This window comes from Polypterus senegalus, chromosome 1 (assembly GCF_016835505.1).
Source record: "Polypterus senegalus isolate Bchr_013 chromosome 1, ASM1683550v1, whole genome shotgun sequence".
In the NCBI taxonomy this organism is placed as follows: Eukaryota; Metazoa; Chordata; class Cladistia; order Polypteriformes; family Polypteridae; genus Polypterus; species Polypterus senegalus.
The window spans coordinates 311,404,605-311,427,762 of NC_053154.1; the positions used below are offsets into that span (position 1 = coordinate 311,404,605).

Sequence of the window (23,158 nt, forward strand, 5' to 3'; positions counted from 1 at the left end):
AGCCAGCTGGAGTAGGGAGTCAGAACAGTCAGCAAAGGCATTGTTCTGAGCGGTCAACATGATGAGAAATGATTATACAAACAGTGATTTTTGGCATGTCCGGCGCTCAGCTCAGTTTGGCCTAATTGGGTTGAGTCTGTGTTATTATTTATTGAAATAAACCTAATTACTCTGTCTATCCTTCGACTCCTAGAGCCTTCATTCAAAGTATATATTTTTCGCTTCAACAGACGTTACTCTTCTACTTGATAAATTAGCCACAGGGGATGCACAAAGCAGTGTGTTTCTTCATGCCAGTCCCAAGCCCGGAAAAATGGGGTGGGTTACATCAGGAAGGGCATCCGGTGTAAAATTTTGCCAAATCAATATGCAAGCAACAATATAAATTTCCATACCAGACTGGTCGAGCCCCGGGTTAACAACGACATCCACCAGTACTGTTAGACAACAGGGTGCTGGTGGAAAGTGGGCTACTGTTGGCCAAAGAAGAAGAAAGGAAATGAAGAGTGGGGGAGATGTGTCCGGAGTGGAACTGAGGGTAGGAACTTTGAATGTTGACAGTATGACTGGTAAGGGGAGAGAGTTAGCAGATATGATGGAAAGAAGGAAGGTTGATATATTGTGGGTGCAAGAGACTAAATGGAAGGGGAGTAAGGCCAGGAGGAGCGGAGGGGGATTCAAATTGTTCTATCGTGGTGTGGATGGGAGGAGAAATGGAGTAGGAGTCATTCTGAAGGAACAGCACATCAGGAGTGTTCTGGAGGTGAAAAGAGTGTCAGACAGAGTAATGATTATGAAGCTGGAAATTGGAGGTGTGATGATGAATGTTGTTAGTGCATATGCCCCACAAGTTGGGTGTGCGATGGGTGAGAAAGAAGATTTTTGGTGTTTTAATTAGATGAAGTGATGAGCAGTGTACCCAAGGGACAGAAAGTGGTGATTGGAGCAGATTTCAATGGGCATGTTGGTGAAGGGAACAGTGGAGATGAGGAGGTGGTGGGTAGGTATGGTGTCAAGGAGAGGAATGAAGAAGGTCAGAGGATAATGGATTTTGCCAAAAGGATGGAAATGGCTGTGGTGAATATGTATTTTAAGAAGAGGGAGAAACATAGGGTTACGTACAAGAGTGGAGGAAGATGCACACAGGTAGATTACATCCTATGTAGAAGAGTTGATCTTTAGGAGATTGAGGACTGCAAAGTGGTGGCTGCGGAAAGTGCAGTTAATCAGCATAGGATGGTGGTCTGTAGGATGATGTCGGAGATCAAGAAGAGGAAGAGAGTGAGGGCAGAGCCAAGGATCAAATTGTGGAATTTGAAAAATGAAGACTGCAAGGTTAAGTTTAGGGAGTAGGTGAGACAGACACTGGGTGGCAGTGAAGAATTACCAGACAGCTGGGAAACTGCCGGCTGGGAAACTACAGCAGATTTAGTAAGGGTGCTTGGCGTAACATCTGGACAGAGTAAGGAGGAAAAGGAAACCTAGTGGTGGAATGAGGAAGTACAGGAGAGTATACAGGGGAAGAGGATGGAGAAGAAGAAATGGGATAGTCAGAGAGATGCAGAAAGTAGACAAGAGTACAAGGAGATAAGGCACAAGATGAAGAGAGAGGTGGAGAAGGCTAAAGAAAAGGCGTATGATGAGTTGTATGAGAGGCTGGACACTAAGGATGGAGAAAAGGACCGGTGGGCTACAGAGAGGGGCCGAGCTGGGAAAGGTGTGCAGCATGTTAGGGTAATAAAGGATAAAGATGGAAACATACTCACAAGTGAGGAGAGTATGTTGAGCAGATGGAAAGAGTACTTTGAGAGGCTGATCAATGAAGAGAACGAGAGACAGAAGAGGTTGGATGATGTGGGATAGTGAATCAGGAAGTGCAATGGATTAGCAAGGAGGAAGTAAGGACAGCAATGAAGAGGATGAAGAATAGAAAAGACATTGGTGCAGAAGACATACCTGTGGAAGCATGGAGGTGTTTAGGAGAGATGGAAGTGGAGTTTTTACCCAGATTGTTTAATAGAATCTTGGAAAGTGAGAGGATGCCTGAGGAGTGGAGAAGAAGTGTACTGGTGGGCCGATATTTAAGAATAAGGGGGATATGCAGGACTGCAGTAACTACAGCGGGATAAAATTGATGAGCCACAGCGTGAAGTTATGGGAAAGAGTAGTGGAAGCTCAGTTAAGAAGTGAGGTGATGATTAGTGAACAGCAGTTTGGTTTCATGCCAAGATAGAGCACCACAGATGCAATGTTTGCTCTAAAGATGTTGATGGAGAAGTTTAGAGAAGGCCAGAAGAAGTTGCATTGCGTCTTTGTGGACCTGAACAAAGCAAATGACAGGGTGAGGAGAGATGAGCTGTGGTATTGTATGAGGAAATCGTGAGTAGCAGAGAAGTATGTAAGAGTTGTACAGGAGATGTACGAGGGAAGTCTGACCATGGTGAGGCCTGCGGTAGGAGTGACGGATGTATTCAAGTTGGAGGTGAGATTACATCAGGGATCGGCTCTGAGCCCTTATTTAACAATGATACATTTTATTTATATAGTGCCTTTCCCATGCTCAATGGTGACAGGTTGATAGATGAGATTAGAGAGCAGTCCCCGTGGACTGTGATGTTTGCTGATGACATTGTGATCTGTAGTGAGAGTAGAGAGCAGGTTGAGGAAACCCTGGAGAGGTGTAGGTATGCTCTGGAGAGGAGAGGAATGAAGGTCAGTAGGAAGAAGCCAGAATACATATGCTTGAATGAGAGGGAGGTCAGTGAAAAGGTGAGGATGAAGGGAGTAGAGTTGGTGAAGGTGGATGAGTTTCAATACTTGGGATGAACAGTACAGAGTAATGGGGATTGTGGAGGAGAGGTGAAGAAGAGAGTGCGGGCAGGGTGGAATGGGTGGAGAAGAGTGACAGGAGTGATCTGTGACGGACGGCACATATCAGAAAGAGTGAAAGGGAATGTCTACAGGATGGTAGTTAGACCAGCTATGTTATAAGGATTGGAGACGGTGGTACTGACCAGAAAGCAGGAGACAGAGCTGGAGGTGGCAGAGTTAAAGATGCTGAGATTTGCATTGGGTGTGACGAGGATGGACAGGATTAGAAATGAGGACATTAAAGGGTCAGCTCAGGTTGGACGGTTGGGAGACAAAGTCAGAGAGGCGAGATTTAGTTTGGACATGAGCAGAGGAGAGATGCTGGGTATATTGGGAGAAGGGTGCTAAGGATAGAGCTGCCGGGCAAGAGAAAAAGAGGATCGCCTAGGGGAAGGTTTATGGATGTGGTGAGAGAGGATATACAGGTGATGTGGGTAACTGAATAAAATTCAGAAGACAGTAAGATATTGAACAAGATGATCTGCTGTGGCGACCCCTAACTGGAGCAATCGAAAGAAGAAGACAACCTGCAGTAAATAGTCCTTAGCAAAGTTTCGATGTCACTCATCAGGGAATGGCTTTCTAAGCACCATCTTTACGCAGGTCCTCAAAATGTGCCACGCGATGTCCCGCTCTTGAATGTAGAATGGACTGACACAGAAGAGTGGCTGCACCTTTTCATTTGGACTGCATGACTGATGTGCCACTGTAGGTAAACAACAGCGGATCATCTTTTTCCATATCTTCCTGTCCTCCGAGGGGAGGGTGAAGTGTTGACGTCAGGAGTAGGGAGCTGGGCAGGGCCCTTCTCATTGTCCTGTTTCACTACAACGTGAGCGGACAGCTAGTCTCTCTATATATAAAATCCAACGTCTGTCTGTCTGTAAGTCTGTCCGCTTTTCACGAGAGAACTACATAATGGATTTAGATCATTTTTTTTTCTTTCTATAATTTGCTTGAACATTCCGATTGATTTTGCGACTTCTCTCATCATGCTAAGATTCATAGTTCGCTTGCTGTACCGATTTATTTGCTCCAACCCGAGAGAGACGAAGCAGGCTGAGGGGCCCTGGTGATTGGCACAGATATCACGGCCATGTGCTTTTCTCCCCACACGGAAGTCGCTCTCCCGTCAGATCTGAACGCGTTCAGATACAGTGCCAGCATTTGACATGTGAGCGTAGCCAATTTCTGCTTGACCAGAATTACATTTTTTATTGCATTTTAAATCTTGTCCTGTTTCACTAATATGTGGGTGGAGCAGCAGATGACAGCTAGTATTTAATAAAATATCGTGTCTACTTTTCTCATGTGGTTATGATACTTTTCTAATACGTAGAAATGACAATTTAAAAAAAACAATTTTCTATAGTCAGTGTAATTCATATTTTTATTTAATTTTTTGATAGTTTCATTGTGTTTGAAAGTCGGATCTTTTGTGAGCGACCGTGTCAAACCTGTGAGCGACTCTCCTAAAATGTTAGAGCGATCAGAAACAAAGAGGGAACAAAAACAAAATGGCATCTCAAATAAACATCCAATAAAGCGAATCTTCTAAATGAGGGCTCCAATAAGGAAAATGATTACAGTATTCATTTCCCTGAATATAAAAATCACAGAAATGACACACAGATGCCATGAAGAAAGAAAAAGAAACTTCATTCACAACATCTAAACAGACAACGACCGGGCCCAAGATTTAAATGCACGCTGCTGCCCACCAGTACTCTGGGGAATGACAACTCAGTCTTGACTACGAATCTGTGGCTGTGACATCCCACCCTGGTAATAAGGCAATCCGTTAGCGCCCACCCAGCTCCTGCCGTATAACCTTTTCAGAATTTCCACCTGCCATTGTTGGTATGTGCACAGTGTGCTTAACAAGTTTGTTTTGAAAGGATTTGAAATGTGACTCAATACTTATGGGGTGCGTTGATAAGGGGGATGAGACAAGGGAGACGAGAAAGGGGGAGAAGTATGAGAATTGTCAGCAACCCAAAAATCAGCAAAACCAAGAAACTGCTGACTGACTTTCACCGCACTAAAGAGCCGATATGTCAGGTTACCATTCATAGATAGATAGATAGATAGATTGATAGATAGATAGATAGATAGATAGATAGATAGATAGATAGATAGATAGATAGATAGATAGATAGATAGATAGATAGATAGATAGATAGATAGAGTGAAACATACTATAGATAGATAGATAGATAGATAGATAGATAGATAGATAGATAGATAGATAGATAGATAGATAGATAGATAGAGTGAAACGTACTATAGATAGATAGATAGATAGATAGATAGATAGATAGATAGATAGATAGATAGATAGATAGATAGATACTTTATTAATCCCAAGGGTGAATTCACATACTCCAGCAGCAGCATACTGATAAAGAACAATATTAAATTAACGAGTGATAACAATGAAAGTATAACAGGCAGACAATAATTTTGTATAAGGTGTTTATTTTGAAAGGATGTGAAACTGTAAAACTTAAAATGCATTTCAATTTTGCTTAAACAGCCTTCTTCCCCTTCAATCGGTTATTTTTCATCTCCTCTCCTTCATTCTTCATTTCCTTCTTGTTCTTTGGGAGCGGCCACACACTTCATATAAGGCCTGATCCTTGTGGGACAGCGACTGCAGAAAAAAAAAATTTAAAAAATAAAATAAGTCTGAATTAGCGTAAGCTGACCTAACCTGGGGTGCTCAGAATAATAGTAATAATAGTGTAATGATTTACTTAAGGGTGGCAAAGGTGGCGCAGTGGATAGCGCTGCTGCCTCACAGTTAGGAGACCTGGGTTCATGCATGTTCTCCCTGTGTCTCCGTGGGTTTCCTTCCGCAGTCCAAAGACATGCAGGTTAGGTGCATTGCCGATCCTAAATTGTCCCGTGTGTGTGTGTGACCTGCGGTGGGCTGGCGCCCTGCCCGGGGTTTGTTCCTGCCTTGCACCCTGTATAGGTTGGGATTGGCTCCAGCATCCCTCTAGTTAGGATATAGCAGGTTGGATAATGGATGGATGGATGATTTACTTAATGAGATATACTGCATATACAACTTAATAACCAAGAAGAGTTCCATCAAACATTTCAAATATTAAAATGTGTGCTTCAGTGTAAATGTTTACAGTCTAAATATTTTTCTGATATTTTTCTGATATGGATGTGAGCAACACTGGAGCACTATGAGGACCACGAGGAACAGGCCTGTCTGCTTTACTCTTCACTCTGCACACCTCAGACTAGAAATAGAACAGCAGGTCAGGTTACTTGGTGAAATTCTCAGATGATTCTACACTTATGGGGGTAATGAGACAGGGGAGAGGAGTCAGGTGGAGAACATTGAGAATTGACTGCAACTTAACATCAGCAAGACCAATGAACTGCTTAGAGATTTTCACCATCTCCAAAGATCCACTATGTCCAGTCACTATTCAAGGAGTGGATGTAGAAGTGGTCCACTCCTATAAGTACAGAACAGTACAGTACAAGTACAAGTTGATATGGTGGGCCTCACTCAAAGTGATGTTACCAGCCCAGCCCAGCACACCACACCGGCCATCACAGAGTTGTAGAAGATTTGAAGGAAGTCACTTCCCACATTAAAGTACAGTCTTCTCAAATTAAAGCGTCTCATCTGCCCTTTTGTTCTCTTCTTCTTCTGTGCCACAAGACCACCTACTACCACTGTACCCCAGACACCCTTGAACACAACAGCTTCTGATTTCCTCAACTTGGACCCGGACTTCTGACGTTCACAATTTGGAGAACATACTAGCTGGAGCAACTCCTGCATTCATCTCTGTCAGTTTTTATCGTGGGTTTCCCAACAGCACTTGACTGTGTCTTTGCTCAGAGGCTCTTTAATACAAGAGTTAAGTTACCATTAATGTTGTGGTCATATTGTCATCTTTGTGTTTCTGAGGTGGCACTGCACTCTAAGTGGAGTTCTCAGTATTCATCAGCCCATCAGCAGAGCTAACATCCTCTGCTGGACACCCCGACCCAGACAGTGAAGGAGGAACATGGGGCGTCTCAATTCCCTCAACAACAACTTAAGTTTTGATCTACCCATACTGAAGCATGTAATAAATGAGAAAAAAAAGTGATGCCTGTTGAGCCCAAGCCTCTGACCCACGTCTTGACATATTTACCTGATATTCTCCTTCCAGATCTTTCTTAGTAGGTAGAATCTGAAACAAAACATGAAAATATTCTCTTTTAAAATAATTCACCATATCAAAGAATTAAAGAAGTAGGAAAGAAACATTTGTCGATATGTCCATTTTGTCACCTCATCACTCCACTTCCAGGTTGTGGGGACAAGTATCAGAAAGTCAAAGGAGCACCACCACCCCGTTCCCGCACCCGTCTTCACTTGACTTTCACTGTCTCGTGACAATCGATTGTGAGAGCTTCTGTTTTTTTTTTAAGCAAATTAAATTCTTTCACCAGGATAGATTTACCTGATTTATATAAAATAATTTCTCAACTGAGAACCTCCGCTTCAAATCGCGACTTGATGTTATTTTGGAGAAATCAGAAGGCAGAAGGCAGGATAGGAGAGATTACTGAGATGATTGGCCTGTCCTCGTTGAAACTGTTTAAAGTTTAACAGCATCTGCTACAAGCGTTTAGTACAATTGCTGATATTTTTGTACAAATTGAAATTGCTGAATGTGAGGGCCGTATGCATTGAACTTGCAGCAGTGATATGATTCCTGCTTCTCTCTGCCTAGCATTTTCAATTATGGTTTTTGTGCTAGTTGTGTGTTTTAACTCATTGAATACTTGTAATGTTATGTTAGTTTCATCGTCGCACCATCACTTTCAGCTTTTGCTTCACACTGTTGACAGCCAGGAGATCTGTGTTGACTCCATCTGACGTAAGACAGCATACAGTATGTACAAAACATGGAGGTGTTTGTAGATTGAGGTTCTGTGCAAAATTAATATTTTCTGGAGACTAAGGGCTAAGAATTCTCCTTTTGACTTTTGACCTCAAATCCTTTTTTTTGTGTATTAGGAGTATTGTTCACTGATAGCTTTATCACATATATGTAATGGGCTAGAATTCAGTGTTTTCAAGAAAAGGCATATTTCCTGGAAAATTCTGCTACAGGTTATTGTTGATGGTGATCTGCAGGACTTCAACGTTTACCTGTAACCTGCTTGGAATAGTCAGGCTGCTTTGATTTAGTAACTCATCTTCACACAATGTGGTGATACAGAACTGCCTGCTTCCTTTGAAAATGAACGAGTTCTGGGGACATTGGTTTCTAATCAGGTACTTCTTGATAGCTGACCACAATACTATTGTTGAATCAAAGCAAATGTGTTAACACTGTTGTTCTGCAGAGGAAATTGGCTTGCACCATTGTTTAACTGATTGTCATGTTAATCTATACAGAGATTGAAGTATTTATATATCTCTGGGTAAATGAGAATAAAGGAGAACAGAGAAGTCTGGTCTGAGACTCATGACTGCTGCCTGCTCCTCTGATGCTCTCACCATATCGCTGTGGCTGCACCCTGTAGCAACAGTGGCTTGTACCTCACCCAGGTTCCCCTAGCCCTGAATGTCCCAGACAACATCATAAGCATCTTCTCATGCAATATTCATCTCCTTTTTTATAATTATTCAATAAAGTCTGAGCCCACAAACAAGATCCTGGCTTTGTGTGATTCATATTACCTCAGATTCCAAGCAATGCCTCCTCGTATTCTTGACGCTTTCCAATTCTTCTGACAGCCGTCTCACTGAAAAATCAAGAAGAAGAGGAGGATGTCTTAACCCACTTTTCAAAATGTTGGAGAGTCAAAGAAAGCAGGGTGACATGCTGAAAGCTGATGGCTTGATTACAAGCTACGCGTGTGCTTAACCCCTCCATCAATAGTTGTCATTAGATGACCAGAAAACGTGGGAGCTCGCTGGTACTGGCAGCAGCAGTCAATGTCATTGAAAAATAACACAATAAGTCACTAATTTGGAATGGTGAGAATAAACTTCTGAGGCAGTTTGTACATAATGGTGCACCCTATTAAGCTCTGGACAAATAAATTAAAATATATTTCTTGGTCTGTAATAGTAGAAAATGTGATGGTCAATTGTGGGACATTGAATAGAGCTGATACAACGCCACTGTAAAGAGCCAAATCAAAGTCGGCATGTTGGAGTGAGCGTGTGTGCGTAAAGGAGACGACAGCCTTGGTCAGAAAGTAAGTGAATAGACATTTAGGAAATTAGGTGAGCAGGGACTTGAGCATGGGAAAGGCGCTATATAAATATAATGTATTATTATTATTTATTAATACATTCTATTTATTTATTCATTAGTACATTTAATTTATTTATTTATTAAAAATAATAATAATGATAATAATAAGAAAGGCACTTTATAAATTACTAGCAAAATACCCGCGCTTTGCAGCCGAGAAGTAGTGTGTTAAAGAAGTTATGAAAAAGAAAAGGAAACATTTTAAAAATAACGTAACATGATTGTCAATGTAATTGTTTTGTCACTGTTATGAGTGTTGCTGTCATCAAGGATTTGATTATCATTATTTCTTTCAATCAGGTTCGTATTTGTAGGATGTGTTGTGTTCAAGTTACATTCCGTGTTTGTCAATCGTTGTAAAGATGACAGGTTTCATTCATCGAAGTGTTCACTACACAAATAGGTACTCGTGAATGTAAGATGTTCAACAGGCATTCCCGGTATTAAGTTGTGGAAATTGCCTGTGAATAATTTATCGGCAGCATGTCTATGAACTTAATTTAATCTTTTCCAGTCCTGCAAAGTCAGTTGATGTGAGCCACTCGGAGTACATGCATCGAAGCTTCTCAGCTGTGCTCGTGCGATCTCGCGATGTCAGCGGCTTTATTTAATGTTAGCTAAGACCCGACACTTAAAAGTTTCTCGCTGCAGCAATTTTAACTCCGTTACAAAGTGATCCAAAGTTTCGTTTATACCTTGTGTCTTCTCATTAAACTTGTATCTCACGAATACCATATTCGTCGTAGGCATGACAAACGGCAGCGGGAGTGTGTCTATAAACTTAATTTAAACTTATGCTTCATATCGTGCTTTGTTTCCGCAGTAGCTGCACTTATGAATATACTTGTATGCATCACTCGCTTCATAATCTTTTGCTGCCTTCTCAATTGTGCAATGCGTTTTTTGTTCAGCACTCCTTGGAGCTCTTCCTTGTTTTCTACGTACTGCGTTCATAGTCATTTCACGTGATTACGTGGGAGGCGTGATGATGTCACACGCAACTCCGGCCCCCACGGGCATCGAACTGAACTGTCCATTACAGTATATGGAAAAAAATAGGTTCCAGTTATGACCATTACGTGTAGAATTTCGAAATGAAACCTGCTTAACTTTTGTAAGTAAGCTGTAAGGAATGAGCCTGCCAAATTTCAGCCTTCTACCTACACGGGAAGTTGGAGAATTAGTGATGAGTGAGTGAGTCAGTCAGTCAGTGAGTCAGTGAGTGAGTCAGTCAGTCAGTCCGTGAGTCAGTCAGTGAGTCAGTGAGTGAGTCAGTCAGTGAGGGCTTTGCCTTTTATTAGTATAGATTATTATAACATATTATAATAATTATTATAATATATTATAATTTCATAATAATAATTTATAAAGTGCCTTTCAAATTATTATTATTATTATTATTATTATTATTATTATTATTATTATTATTATTATTATTAATAATAATAATAAATAAATAAATAAATAAATACATGAAATGTCTTAATAATAGTCAGTCAGTCAGTCATTTTCCAACCCGTTATATCCTAACACAGGGTCCCGGGGGTCTGCTGGAGCCAATCAAGCCAACACAGGGAGCAAAGTAGGAACAAATCCCGGGCAGGGTGCCATTCCACCATAGGCATTAATAATAATAATTTGTAAATGCATTTGTTTTATTTATTTATTTAAATCAATTGATCAATTAATATTATTTTTACTGGGTGGTCTTTTTGCAAGTTATTGGTATTGTCTTGCAGCTTTGTGTAACAGGTGGTGGGCTAAAAGGGGATTAAAGACGTCAGCCCACTCACCATGAACAGTTTATGCCTATAATGCTGTTATTGACGGCCCATTGAGAATCCTCAAGAGCTGGGTGGGAAAACAAAAACCCACCAATTCTGATTCTGCAAGAATGGGCATCTGCCATCAGTCAGGATTTGGCCCAGAAGTTGATTGCCAACCTGCCAGGATGAACTGAAAAAGAAAGAAGGACCAACACTGCAAATATGGACTCTGGGCATAAACTTCATGTCACTGTCAATCAAAGCCTTTGAAACTTCTGAACTGCTTGTCATTCTACTTCAGTCTACCAGAGAAACATCAAACACAAAGACCTGAAAACACTGAAGCAGCAAACTTGAAGACCAACACTTGTGTCATTCTCAACACTTTTAGCCGCAACAGTAGATCAGGTGACCGTGTCGGTTTGCCCTTTTTATTGGCTCCCCTGTGGCCATTCATTTGAATATGAAATGTCAGCTCATGCTGCTATTGGCTCATTCTTGGCTAAAGGAAGAATATAATTACTTGACTCGTGATATACATTTGTGATGCCTGCACTAATATCATTGACACATCAATAAAAGGTTGGCCAAAAGTCCCATAGGCCAAGACGCCGCCAGCTAAACAACGTGGATGCCAACATAATCAGCACTTACTTGGTTCACAGACACATGGAAGAAAATTCTCAAGTAGTGTGTGAGAGAGTAGGACATTAGAGGTCTTCAGAACTGGACTTGATGTTATTTTACACAAACCAGATGGATAGGGTGGACAAGCTTGTTAGGGTTAGCGGCCTGTTCTCGTCACAGTCTATTAAATGTTCTGATGTTCTCATATGTATAATTAATGAAATGTATTATTGAGCACACACCTTTAGACTTCAGCCTGCACACCACATACGTCAAAGCAGACGTCATCACGACCAGCAGGAATCCCAAGATGGTGGACGCCCAAATTAAAATTCCACTGCTACAGTAAACTACAGAAGAACAAAAACAGAAATTAGAAAAGGAAGAACTTTAATTAGGGTGGCGCTCAGTCCTGTATGGAAGGGTAAATCACACAAGTGGGCATGAAATATGAGGGAGTTATTGTGCTCTTATTTTAATTACTGTATCTTGTAATTTCGAGACATTTACAATTCACCACATACCTTGGTGGATTACATTCATTTTCATCAAACCTTGAAGAGAAAAAAAGAATATCATAGTCCACAATAAAGTCTTAAACTGGTTTATTATTTTATATCATTGTAATGAGATGATAAATACTGAAAATAGACAAGGAAAGTCAGTAAGAGCAACCTCTCGACTTCATTGAGGTTTTACTTAACAGAAGTGGAGCCGCTTGGTTGGCTATGGAGAAAGTGAAAAAAACATAAAATATTGAAACAAAATGACAGACTGAGTGATATAAAATATCGAAACAAACTCACCGTCCACTTGCAGCTCGATCCCTTCGCCGAAGCGGCACACGTCTGTTTCCAGCTTGCAGCAGTAATAAGTGGCGGCGTCTTCTTGGGTGACATTTCGGATGACTAAGGTGTGATTTTTCTTCAGGGAAAAGTGCTCTCCATACTGGAAAAATGGAGTTCTGAACGTACTCTTAGGACTGAAGGTCTGCAGTATGGGCTCAGGGGGCTGGCGGGGGAGCTGCCTGTACCAGAGCATCGATGAGCCGTTACTGTTGCTGTTAGTGGAGTACAAGCAGTTCAGGGACACCGTGTCACCCGGGGGAGATGTCACCACAGAGCTCAAGGCGTGAAGACAAAGGCTCAGGAGACCTGAAAGAATACAACGTGAATTCTTCTTCACATTTTTACTGATTTATGAAAATTGCTTGCAGGTTTAAAGAATGGCAAACAAGAATTGGAAAAACTGCTGTCTTCTCTGTTGTTTGTGGTTTGCCTTTTATTTGCTATTTAGACTTTCATATTTCTGAGAGACAAATTACAAGCTTCATTTCCGTGTGTGATTGTTTATTTAAAATCTGTGTTTGGAAAAAAATTATTCTTAAATGCACACCATCGCCAATATTGAATTTCAGAGTCAGTGTCAGAAGTGTTTGCTGGTGGCTATGACCTGTGAGCCGGGGCCACCACACTTCACGTCATGGAGACTCGTTTATAAATTCCAGCACAGCCCCATTAGTCCTTTGTTCAGAATTACAGATTTGAACTGTGAAAGTGTTGGTATAGTGCTATAGAATCATCGAAGATCTCATTTTCAACACCAAACAACCCAAACTGAGGGTTGATGCTACCACTGCGTCTTAGATAATGGACCACCCAACTGGTAGACCACAGTTTGTGAGGCTGCATATTGGACATGATCAAGAGCAGTGCAGGAATGCCATAGGGAACTGTACTGGTCTGTTCCTGAATACCCTGTAGTCCTCAGACTTTAGATAAAATACTGAAATATGTCATCTGAAGACATTCACCAATGACACATTTGAAGTTTGGTGTCTATGTGGTAAAGAGAAGAAAGAATACAAAGCACTTGTGAAGAAGAGTATTTAAAGGTACAAACTGAATTACCTGGAGCACAACATCAGTAAGACAAAAGAGATCATCACAAACTTCAGGAGGATCAAGTCCACTTTGTCCATGGTTCACATTGACGGTGAAGATGTGATGAAGGTGATGACCTTGGAGGGCATCTGATTGACAGGCTTGGATAGAGTACCAACACATCTGTATACAAGACGAGGCAGAGTCGCCTCAATTTCCTGATGATGTTGATGTTGGATGATGTATGAAGGACATTCTTAAATGTTTTCTGTCTGCCAGTCTGTAGTGGCTGGTGCCATCAACTATGTGGTGATGTACTGAGGAAATAGCATTAGAGCTGCTGATGCCAACAGAAAAACTGAATTGATTAAAAAGGCTGGGTCTGTGTTAGGAGTCAGGATGGAGAAACTAGAGAAAGTGGGAGATCAGACAGTCACTCGGGATGCTGTTGACTATCCTGGACAACAACTCTCACCCCATGTATGGGGTGTGCCTTCAAAAACAGACCGAGACAACTCAGATGTTCCTAGGAGTGCCATGTGAGGTCATTTCTATCTTCAACCCTCAGGCTCTACTATCTATCTATCTATCTATCTATCTATCTATCTATCTATCTATCTATCTATCTATCTATCTATCTATCTATGTCAGTCAGTCATTATCCAGCCCGCTATATCCTAACTACAGGCTCACGGGGTCTACTGGAGCCAATCCCAGCCAAAACAGGGTGCAAAGCAGGAAACAAATCTTCGGGCAGGATGCCAGCCCATTGCACTTTTTGTAAATAAATCCTTGATAAATAAAGATTCCTGCTTACCTGTTGTTTATAAAATATGCGGGTTTCTGGGTATCCATCCTCTAATGGAACTTTATTAGTATTACTGTATTTAGAAAATATTTTTCAGGTTTTTGAGATGATGTCTGAGGCAGGTGAATGTAGCTCAGTTTGAGCTCATTGGTGTGAGGCTTTTGCAAGGCAGGCTCCTTATTAAAATGAATGGCTTATGCCTTCATCTTATGAATGTGTATCACACTGCCCCTTTAATTTTGTGTCCCCATCAGTGTGTGAATCACAAATGCACATTTGGCCCCGAGTTTAATAATGAGGACTGAGCTGATGAGCACTCGTGAAGACTTCTGTTGCTGTTCATTTACAACATTCAGGTTGTGATGCCACTGATGTCACACTCACTCCAGGTATGAATGACATTACTGGAAAATTGTCTTGTAACTCCTACTACAGGTGGCGCCCCCTTCTGGAAGTTAACCGATAATCTTACTGTAACTAAACCTCTTGGGTAGTCCAGTGTGGGGCTGATAGTTAAATATGAATTACATAGTAAAGGATCACATTTACAAGGAATGAACATGAAACATAAAAGAGGACAGTGCCACTCAAACAAACAAAGGACACGCACCGCGGTCACCACAAATGACAGTTTCTGAAGTAGGAGTTCTTATCATGCAGGTATTTTATTGAATATTTGAAATGCAGGAGTATAGAAAGTAATGCAAAAATGCAAGTAGCTTCTACTGTTTAAAGACGTACATGTGGTGAACAAAGTTAAAAGTGAGCCTGACGTCTAATTTTAGAAGTGACAGTCTCTGTTCCCTCATTCAGTGATTATTATAATATTGGTACATTTTAATTACAGAGCATCTACAGTATCCCAGGACTCAAAGCATTTCAAGAACAACAATTTATGTTCTTCACCCACTGAAACAAAAATTAGGAAAAGTGAGATAGGAAGGTGTGGGGTGATAAAGCAAACTGAATAAAAAACAATCAATCACAGTTTAATAAAATGAATCAAATCCAAGCACCAAACGTAAAAAGTAAATCAAATGAAAACGTGAGAATTGAATGAAAGAAAGGACTCACCAAAGGCCAGCAGCTTCATGATGGTGTGGTCAGGGTGGAAACACAGAAACAAGAGAAAATGTGCAGCAGGAAATAAAGAAGAAACTTCCTGTCAATGAGCTAACACCTCAAACGAAGAGAGCAGCACCGGCTTGAGAGTTTATTTAGGGAAGACGGGCAGGTGAGGATTTCATTATCCTGTGTGCCATCGTGGAGTAAACATGAGAGGACCAGCAAGTTGATGCTGATCTGTTTATTAGGCCAAATAAAACACACCAAAGGCCAAACGAATACCCAAAGAAAGCCGAGTTCTCACAAAGCATTAAATAATAGTGGCAAGGCTGCATATATGATGAGACGTCTATTGTAACATTTAATACAAGTAAATCTAATGCAAGTTTAACACGGTCTTGTCTGGCAAACCAGTAGAAAACAACCTTTCTGATGGACAGAAAGCAGAAACTATTAACAGTTCTAAAAATTAAAGACACACTGTGGCCTGCAGGGGGCGCTCGGCTCCCCAACATCAAGAGTTCAACGATGCACACTCGGTTTTTAATTCAGCTGTGGGAAACTCTTTCCTTCGTTTCTCATCTGCACAGCACAGCACAATCAACAATAAACCAAACACGCAGCACTTTGTCTTCCTTTTCTGTCCTTCCTCTATCCTTCTTTTTTCTTCCTCCTCCAGCAAACTTCATCACCTTCCTCCCTACTGTGGCTCCTGGAGCACTGGCAGTTGGCTCTTTTTATATAATACCCGGGAGTATTTCCGGTGTCCCGTAGGCTTGGTCCGTAAGGTGAGAGTCTGATGAAGCAGGGCATTGCAGTCTCTAGAACAGCCCCCCCAGCGGCACCCAATGGAGCCCAACAGGGCTGTGCTAAACTCCAACTCCAATGAAGCCCTCTGGGAATCTGAGGCACTGCTGCAACCTGGCGGAGGGGTTGCCATCTGGAACTCTGGGGGAGATAATGCCCTGTGCACGCTCTCTCCCCAGGTCCTTCTTTTGCGAAGGCATCCTGGCCATGTAAGGGCCTTGGCTGCCCACCACAACACCATAATACAATGGGTGAAAGATTAGCCCGGCAACAGACAGACACGCTCTCCAGATGTCCCAAAAAACATGCACTTTTAAATTGAATAACTGCTCCCACACAATATCGTGCACAAACCACAAGGCTCAATCCTTTGTGCATCTCTTCAGCCACCTCTACTCGTCTCTCGCAAGCTCCGTCTTCTCCCTCCCAACTCCGGTTCCTCGAATGGAGTGAGGCAGCCCCTTTTATCCTGCTCCGGATGTACTCCAGGTGCTCAGTGATGGTCGTCTGCACTTCTGCCACACTAGGAAGTGCTGCACTTGCACCTTAAAAGCACTCCTGGCATACATGGTTCCTGCTTCGGCAGCACTTCCCGGTGCGGCCGAAGTGCCATTGTATTTGGCTCAGGAACCATCCAGGCACCTCTTGTTGGCAACCACAAACCCCCACAAGGCTGAGCTTCCCAGCTTCCATGGTCCTGATGGAATTCAGGGGGCCCACCCTCTTATGTCCAGGGGGAGGTATTGCCCCTCTCCCGGTCCTTCTGGGTTCCAGGCATCCAGATGAGGCAAGAACCCTGGCCGTCTGCAACAAATGCTTCTAATGCTGTTCTCTTGATATTACTGCGAGGCCTTCTAATTACTTTGAGTCAGGTCAGGTCAGGTCACGTTTGGGAGCATGCACTGGTACAATGTGTTGCCACGCCCACCACACGCCAAAACAGCTCAGGATCCTGATTGCAACCCATCCATGCAGACACAAGGTCCACACCCACCATCCGGAAATGACCATCTATCTGACAGGGCCAGGTGTTATGAAGGCATCCCCTTGGCCTGGTCCAGCCACTCGGGTCCTGAACAATAATGATCCTGTGAGCCGGATCACCCTCAGGAACTGCACCACATGGCCGTTGTGTCGTAACTGATGCTCCCTCACAATGCAGGTAATGTGCCTCATTCGGGACTCCATGAGCAACACAAAGCCAATTCAGCGGTACCCAAGGATTCTCCAGAAAGACACAAAATCTTCATATCTGGTCACTGGATAGCATCCATGTCTCTGTCTAGCAAAACAGTTAGCACCAGGACTCTAAAGACTTGGATCTCATCCTTTTGCAGAACACACACCCCTTTCCAGCAACCTGATAACCCACCAGTCCGTCTATTGACTTCATAGGAAGAGTCACCAGAGACATGAATGTCACCACTAAGGTAAGTAAACCTCTCAACACGGTCAACACTCTCTCCGCAAACTGACACACTGCTGATGGCTGTGACAAAGAGGTCATTAAAGGCCTGGCTCTTGGTTTTTATCAGGACACTCGCAAGCCCAGACACTCAAACTCCTCGCTCAGTCTCTCGAGCGTCCCGATCACAGCCTCCATTGACTCCACGAAGATCACAGCATCATCAGCAAAGTCAAGATCCGTGAATCTTTCCTCACCAACAGATGCCCCACAGCCACTGGACCCCACGACCTTATCTATTACCCAGTCCATACAAGCATTGAACAGAGTAGGAGCAGAACAGACCACTGACGAACCCCAGAATCAACTGGGACAAACACAGAGGTCCTGCGTCCACTCGGCACAGCACTCACAGTACCAGTGTACAGGCCGGCAATGATATCCAGCAACCTCGAGGGGATCCCGCGAACCCTTCACAGGACAGCTCGATCAACTGAGTCCAACGCTTCATGAAAATCAACAAAGGCTGCAAAGAAACTCTGCCGATATTTGCTTTTGCGCTCCATGAGAACCCTCAGTGCCAGGATGCGGTCGATGGTAGACTTCTTAGGTGTAAAACCAGACAGTTCCAGTCACTGGTAGGTGAGCAAGTGGTCATGGATCCTGTACCCGGTACAGAGAGCAGTGTTATCCCCTGTAGTTATCATTGATTTGATTCAAAGTCACATTAAATAATATATTACAGCAGAGTGCACATAACAAAAAAACTTGAAATGAAATGAAGTTACATTGAAGAATGATATGAACATATGCAAGACGCAAAAATCAAAGCACAAACACAGATAAAAAAATTAAAGATGACAACTACTTTCAGATGAGTCATGTCTTGACTCCTTATCTGAGTACATTTTCCAGTTTCAGTTTCATTTTGTATAGTGTGTCACAATGCACCCTTGAGGACCTCCCAGATGGCCCAGCTAAGCCAAGTGATACCACCGCCGGGCAGGAATGGCGCTGTTTGTTTCTTCCACAGCACAGACCCGGCCCAGCCAGGTGTGGGAAGTCCTCCCAAGAGGAAGGGCCACGATGACATCACTGCTGAAGGACCACCCTCAGGCTACATATTTCAGTAGCTCCCTCAGAGGTTCATTGATTTTCCATCAAACATTGCATTTTGGTGTTATATATTTAGTTTGGTTTTTTTCTGAATTTTGGTGCTTCTCTTTTTGGATTACGAATTAGGGTTGATTGTTGGGCCAATTGCCTTTTTGCTATTTTCGTTCTTTGTTAGTGAATTAAAAATAAAACCTTCAAACCTAGATTTGTTAAACTTGACTTGATTGTATGGAATGCTATTTGATTTTAATAAAATCAAAAAATTGCAAAAAATAATAATAATAATAATAAATAAACCCTTGCATATCTAAATATTCTTTGATGGTCTTGTTTCTCAAGCCAAAGGTTTTGATGACTTCCTTTCCCTTGAGCAACACAAACACCGCCACCAAGTCATAAGAGGGTCGCTTTGCTCAAACTTTAACAAATGTCCGGTGCTGTCCGGTTTGCACATTTCCAGCAATTCATTTGTATTATGGAAACAAGGAATCACACTGAAGAGTGACAGGACCACTTCTGTTATCCATCACTGGAAGGTGGTGGTGTCACTGATCCTCACGTGAAAGGCTCCTCATTAGAACATTAGAAAAATAGAACAACCCAGACGAGAACGGGCCATTCAGCATAACAAAGGTTGCTTAATTCTTCTAAAGTAACATCAAGTCGAGTTTTGGATGCCCCTAAAGTTCTACTGTCTACCACACTACTTGGTCACTTATTCAATGTGTCTGTGGTTCTTTGTGTGAAAAAAAAACTTCCTAATGTTTGTGTGAAATTTCCCCTTCACAAGTTTCCAGCTGTATGTTCTTGATGAACTCATTTTAAAGTCACCGTCTCGATCCACTGGACTAATACCTTTCATAATTTTAAACACTTCACTCAGGTCGCCTCGTAATCTTCTTTTGCTTAAACTGTAAAGGCTCAGCTCTTTTAATCTTTATTCATAACTCATCCTCTGTAGCCCTGCAATCAGCCTAGTTGCTCTTCTCTGGACCTTTTCTAGTGCTGCTATGTCCTTTTTGTAGCCTGGAGACAAAAACTGCACCCTGGATTCCAGATGACACCTCACCAGTGTGACATAATGTCAATTTATATATATTGTCATGCTCTGGTCACAGAATTGCACAGAAACACAGGAGACTGTAGAGACAGGAACCTTATTCAAACACTTCAAACAAACATGTCTCTTTCAGAAATAAAAGGAGCTCAGTATGCAGTTAGTTATGATTAAAGAATAGACAAACATTATAGGGGGCACAACCACCAAAAGGAGCAGAGAATGTCTGGGGGAGGAGAGAGAAACAAAGCAATCAGCCACAAGGACAGGTACTGTTCATGCTTTTAAGTAAGCGTAGCGTCGCGTGAGAAGCATATCACTCGACAACAGCAGCCGTAAGCAAGCCCAGCAAGTAAGGGAGCAATGTGAAAGTAGCCTATCAGCGTTTTTAAGAGGGCGTTTTGAGGAGCGTTCGTGTCTTCTAGGGGTGTGTTCAGCCCCCCTGCTCACAATATATAAAAGTGAAATACCACTGACTCACTCATCAGGAAATCTCCTGAACCATGAGAACTTGGGACTTTAAATTGGGAATGTACGTTACCCTTGGCCCAAAGGTTTTTGCTAAGAAACTGATTTAAAAATGTTGTGGTCCAAGTGCAAAATTTCTTATAGTTTTTTAGACCCATTCACTCTTATTTCTTTCTAATATAAATTTTTAATTAAAAATACTTGATGACTAAAACTTGGCTATCTTTACATTTTCTCACACTGAATGAAGATAAGACTGATATTGTTGTCTTTCAACTTCCTAATGTTCTAATGTTAGAGATGCACAAAGGATTGACAACAGTACTGACACAATGCTTGGTTCTCTCTCGGTCTACCGTGGGAATTTTACTAAAAGCCTGGGGGCTTTGATGGGTGAGTGTTTGAGTTTTGAAAAGCAAGTAAATGCCGTTGTTTGCACGAGTTTTTCTCAGTTACGAGCTTTGGCTACGGTCAAACCCTTTTTATCCTATACTGATGTGGAGAAGGTCACTCATGCTTTTATTTCCTCCACACTTGATTACTTCAACTCCTCATACTACGGAATTAGTCAAAAAGAGCCCTTTCTCGACCGCGGCCGGTTCACAATGCTGCTGCTGGGCTTCACACTGGCACTCGTAAACGTGAGCACATTTCTCCAGTGTGAGCTGCCTTACTCTGACTTCCCTTCTGCTATCGCATTGATTTTAAAATTTGAATGGTAGTTAATGTCTGTGCTCTTGTCGACATGATTAACCTTTTAGTACCCTGTACTCCCACCTGTGCCCTTAGCTCTGCCAACCAGCTCTTGCTCGCCACTCCGTGCACGAGGTTAAGGCTGAGGGGGGGATTGATCTTTCGCCAATGTTGCTCCAAAATTATGGAACAGCTTACTGCTTAGCATAAGGACATCGTCATCTCTGACTGTGTTTAAGAGCAGGCTGAAAACTCATTTTTACTGCATGCGTTTATGAGTTAGTTTTAGTGAGAAGTCAAGGAAAATGACCGCTTTTATTGGCTAAGTAAAAAGATTACAATATGCAAGCAACTCAGGGCTCTTCCTCAGGCAAGAACAGGGTTAGTTCTATTATGTGTTGTTATTGTCACTGTATTATTATTCTTTTTTATGTTTGCTTTTATTGTACAGCACTTTAGATCAATGGCAGTTGCTTTAAAAGTGTGCTATATTAATAAACTAGCTGAATATCCGTGCTTGTGATGGGATGGCAACAGTAATAATGTGTTTTAAAATATACAGAGTGGCAGTATACGTCGTGTGAAGGTCATAAGGCAAGATTTAACACTTTGAAATGGCTAGAACTCACCACTAGGTGGAGTGACAGATGTGCGGTAGGTGGCGTTAGGTTCGTGAAGTCTTAGCATTTTTTTATTTTCTTTTTAGTTGAAGCCATGGAGCCGTGGACGATAGAACACCGCGTTTTTGCGTACGACTTGTCAAGAACAACCAATCTATTACCGCAGTTCAACGTGAGTTTCGTTGCCATTTCAATATCCACAGAAATAAAGCTGTTCCCGCTCCTAACACTATCCTACGTTGGGTTAAAGCACTTCGTACACGAGGTACACTAATGAACAAAAGACCGCAGGGGGCTACACGAACGGCACGTACCCTGAAAATGTGGAAAGCGTACGACTAGCCCTGCTGCACAGTCCAAGTCGATCTGCTCGGAAGCATTCTGATGAACTTGGCCTCAGTAATCGTTCGGTAAGGCGTATTTTGCATTTAGACCTGCATTTCCATCCCTACAAATTGTCAAATGCCATTTCAATATAAACTCAAATCTTTCAATGAATTTCTTTTTCAGAAAAAAATTAACAATTTTGTGATTTTGTAAAAAATGTCCGTCCTTCCTGCCTCACCCTGTATAAGCTGTTTTAAGTATAGAGGCACAAGGTAGGCCGGCGAGGAGGACGGGCACGCGCCGTCACCGCTTATCCGCACCACTCGGTGAGGGACCATTGCTTCGTCAATATAAATCCTTTCTTCTTCTGTCATAGTTTTACGGGTTTATTTAAAGAGGTATAAACTTAATAGAAGAACTTGTGAAGAAAGTATGAAAAAGAATAAAATAAAAAAAGTATGAAAATCAAAATTCTCAGAAAAAACAAAAAACAATTTGCTTTAATTTTCCTTATGTGATGGATAGCCGGAGCCCATGCCCCTTTGGCACTGAATTCAGGGAAGCTGTTATGGTAGGCTCATTACGTTCCCCAGAACACTTGTTGGCAGCCCCCCGGGTGGTATCAGGGCTACAATCATGGAACACCGGAGCTCAGGCCTTTTGGGTTCCGTGGCCACCACAAGGGGGAGCTGAACGACTTAACGAGCCCATCTGGGCTGTGCTGCAGCCACAACCGGAAGTGCAGCCTAATTAGGCTCATTACCACTGGAAGCACTTCTGGGTGGGCTACAAGACGGGCCTGCAGCCACCACTCAAGGAGCTGCGGGAGACGAAGCTGCAGAGAGGAGTGGAGGAAAGGACAAGCGTTTTTATGGTGGTGTTTTATTTGGTGTGACTTTTGTGCTTGTGGGACACGGGGAAGATGAGCCCACCGGTGAAGAAAATGAAAAGTTTATTTATTTTATGTGTGCCTCATGGTGTCGGGCTGGCGCCCATTTAGCACCTTTTCACACTTAAATTAACCTAACTAAATTGTTTTAAAAAGATAAATAAATGGCAAATTACAAACGCTTTGTGGAAACTCGAAAATATCAAAACAAAACTTGTACTCTTCAGATATATGAAAGTATTTTTAATTTACTTTAAAGAAATTTATATTAGAAAGAAATAGATTAAATTAGGCCAAAAAACTATACGAAATTTCACGCTTCGACCACAAAATTTTTAAAACCGTTTCTAAGCGAGCACCTATGGGCCAAGGGTGACCTACATTCCAAATTTCAAGTCCCAAGTCCTCATGGTTTGGGAGATTTTGTGATGAGTAAGTCAGTGGGATTTGGCTTTTATAGATA

At 42.1% G+C, this 23,158-nt stretch overlaps 1 protein-coding gene across 1 annotated transcript; it reads right to left on the minus strand.

Moving 5' to 3' along the window:
• Window positions 1-5,343: 5,343 nt before the first annotated feature.
• On the minus strand, window positions 5,344-15,355 carry LOC120519587. The gene is made up of 7 exons (XM_039742533.1): window positions 15,323-15,355; window positions 12,364-12,711; window positions 12,082-12,111; window positions 11,800-11,907; window positions 8,582-8,646; window positions 7,041-7,079; window positions 5,344-5,524 (listed from the first exon to the last, which is right to left on the minus strand). Exons 1-7 carry the CDS (start codon window positions 15,339-15,341, stop codon window positions 5,456-5,458), a joined length of 678 nt encoding a protein of 225 aa, XP_039598467.1. The 5' UTR covers window positions 15,342-15,355; the 3' UTR covers window positions 5,344-5,455.
• Window positions 15,356-23,158: the final 7,803 nt, after the last annotated feature.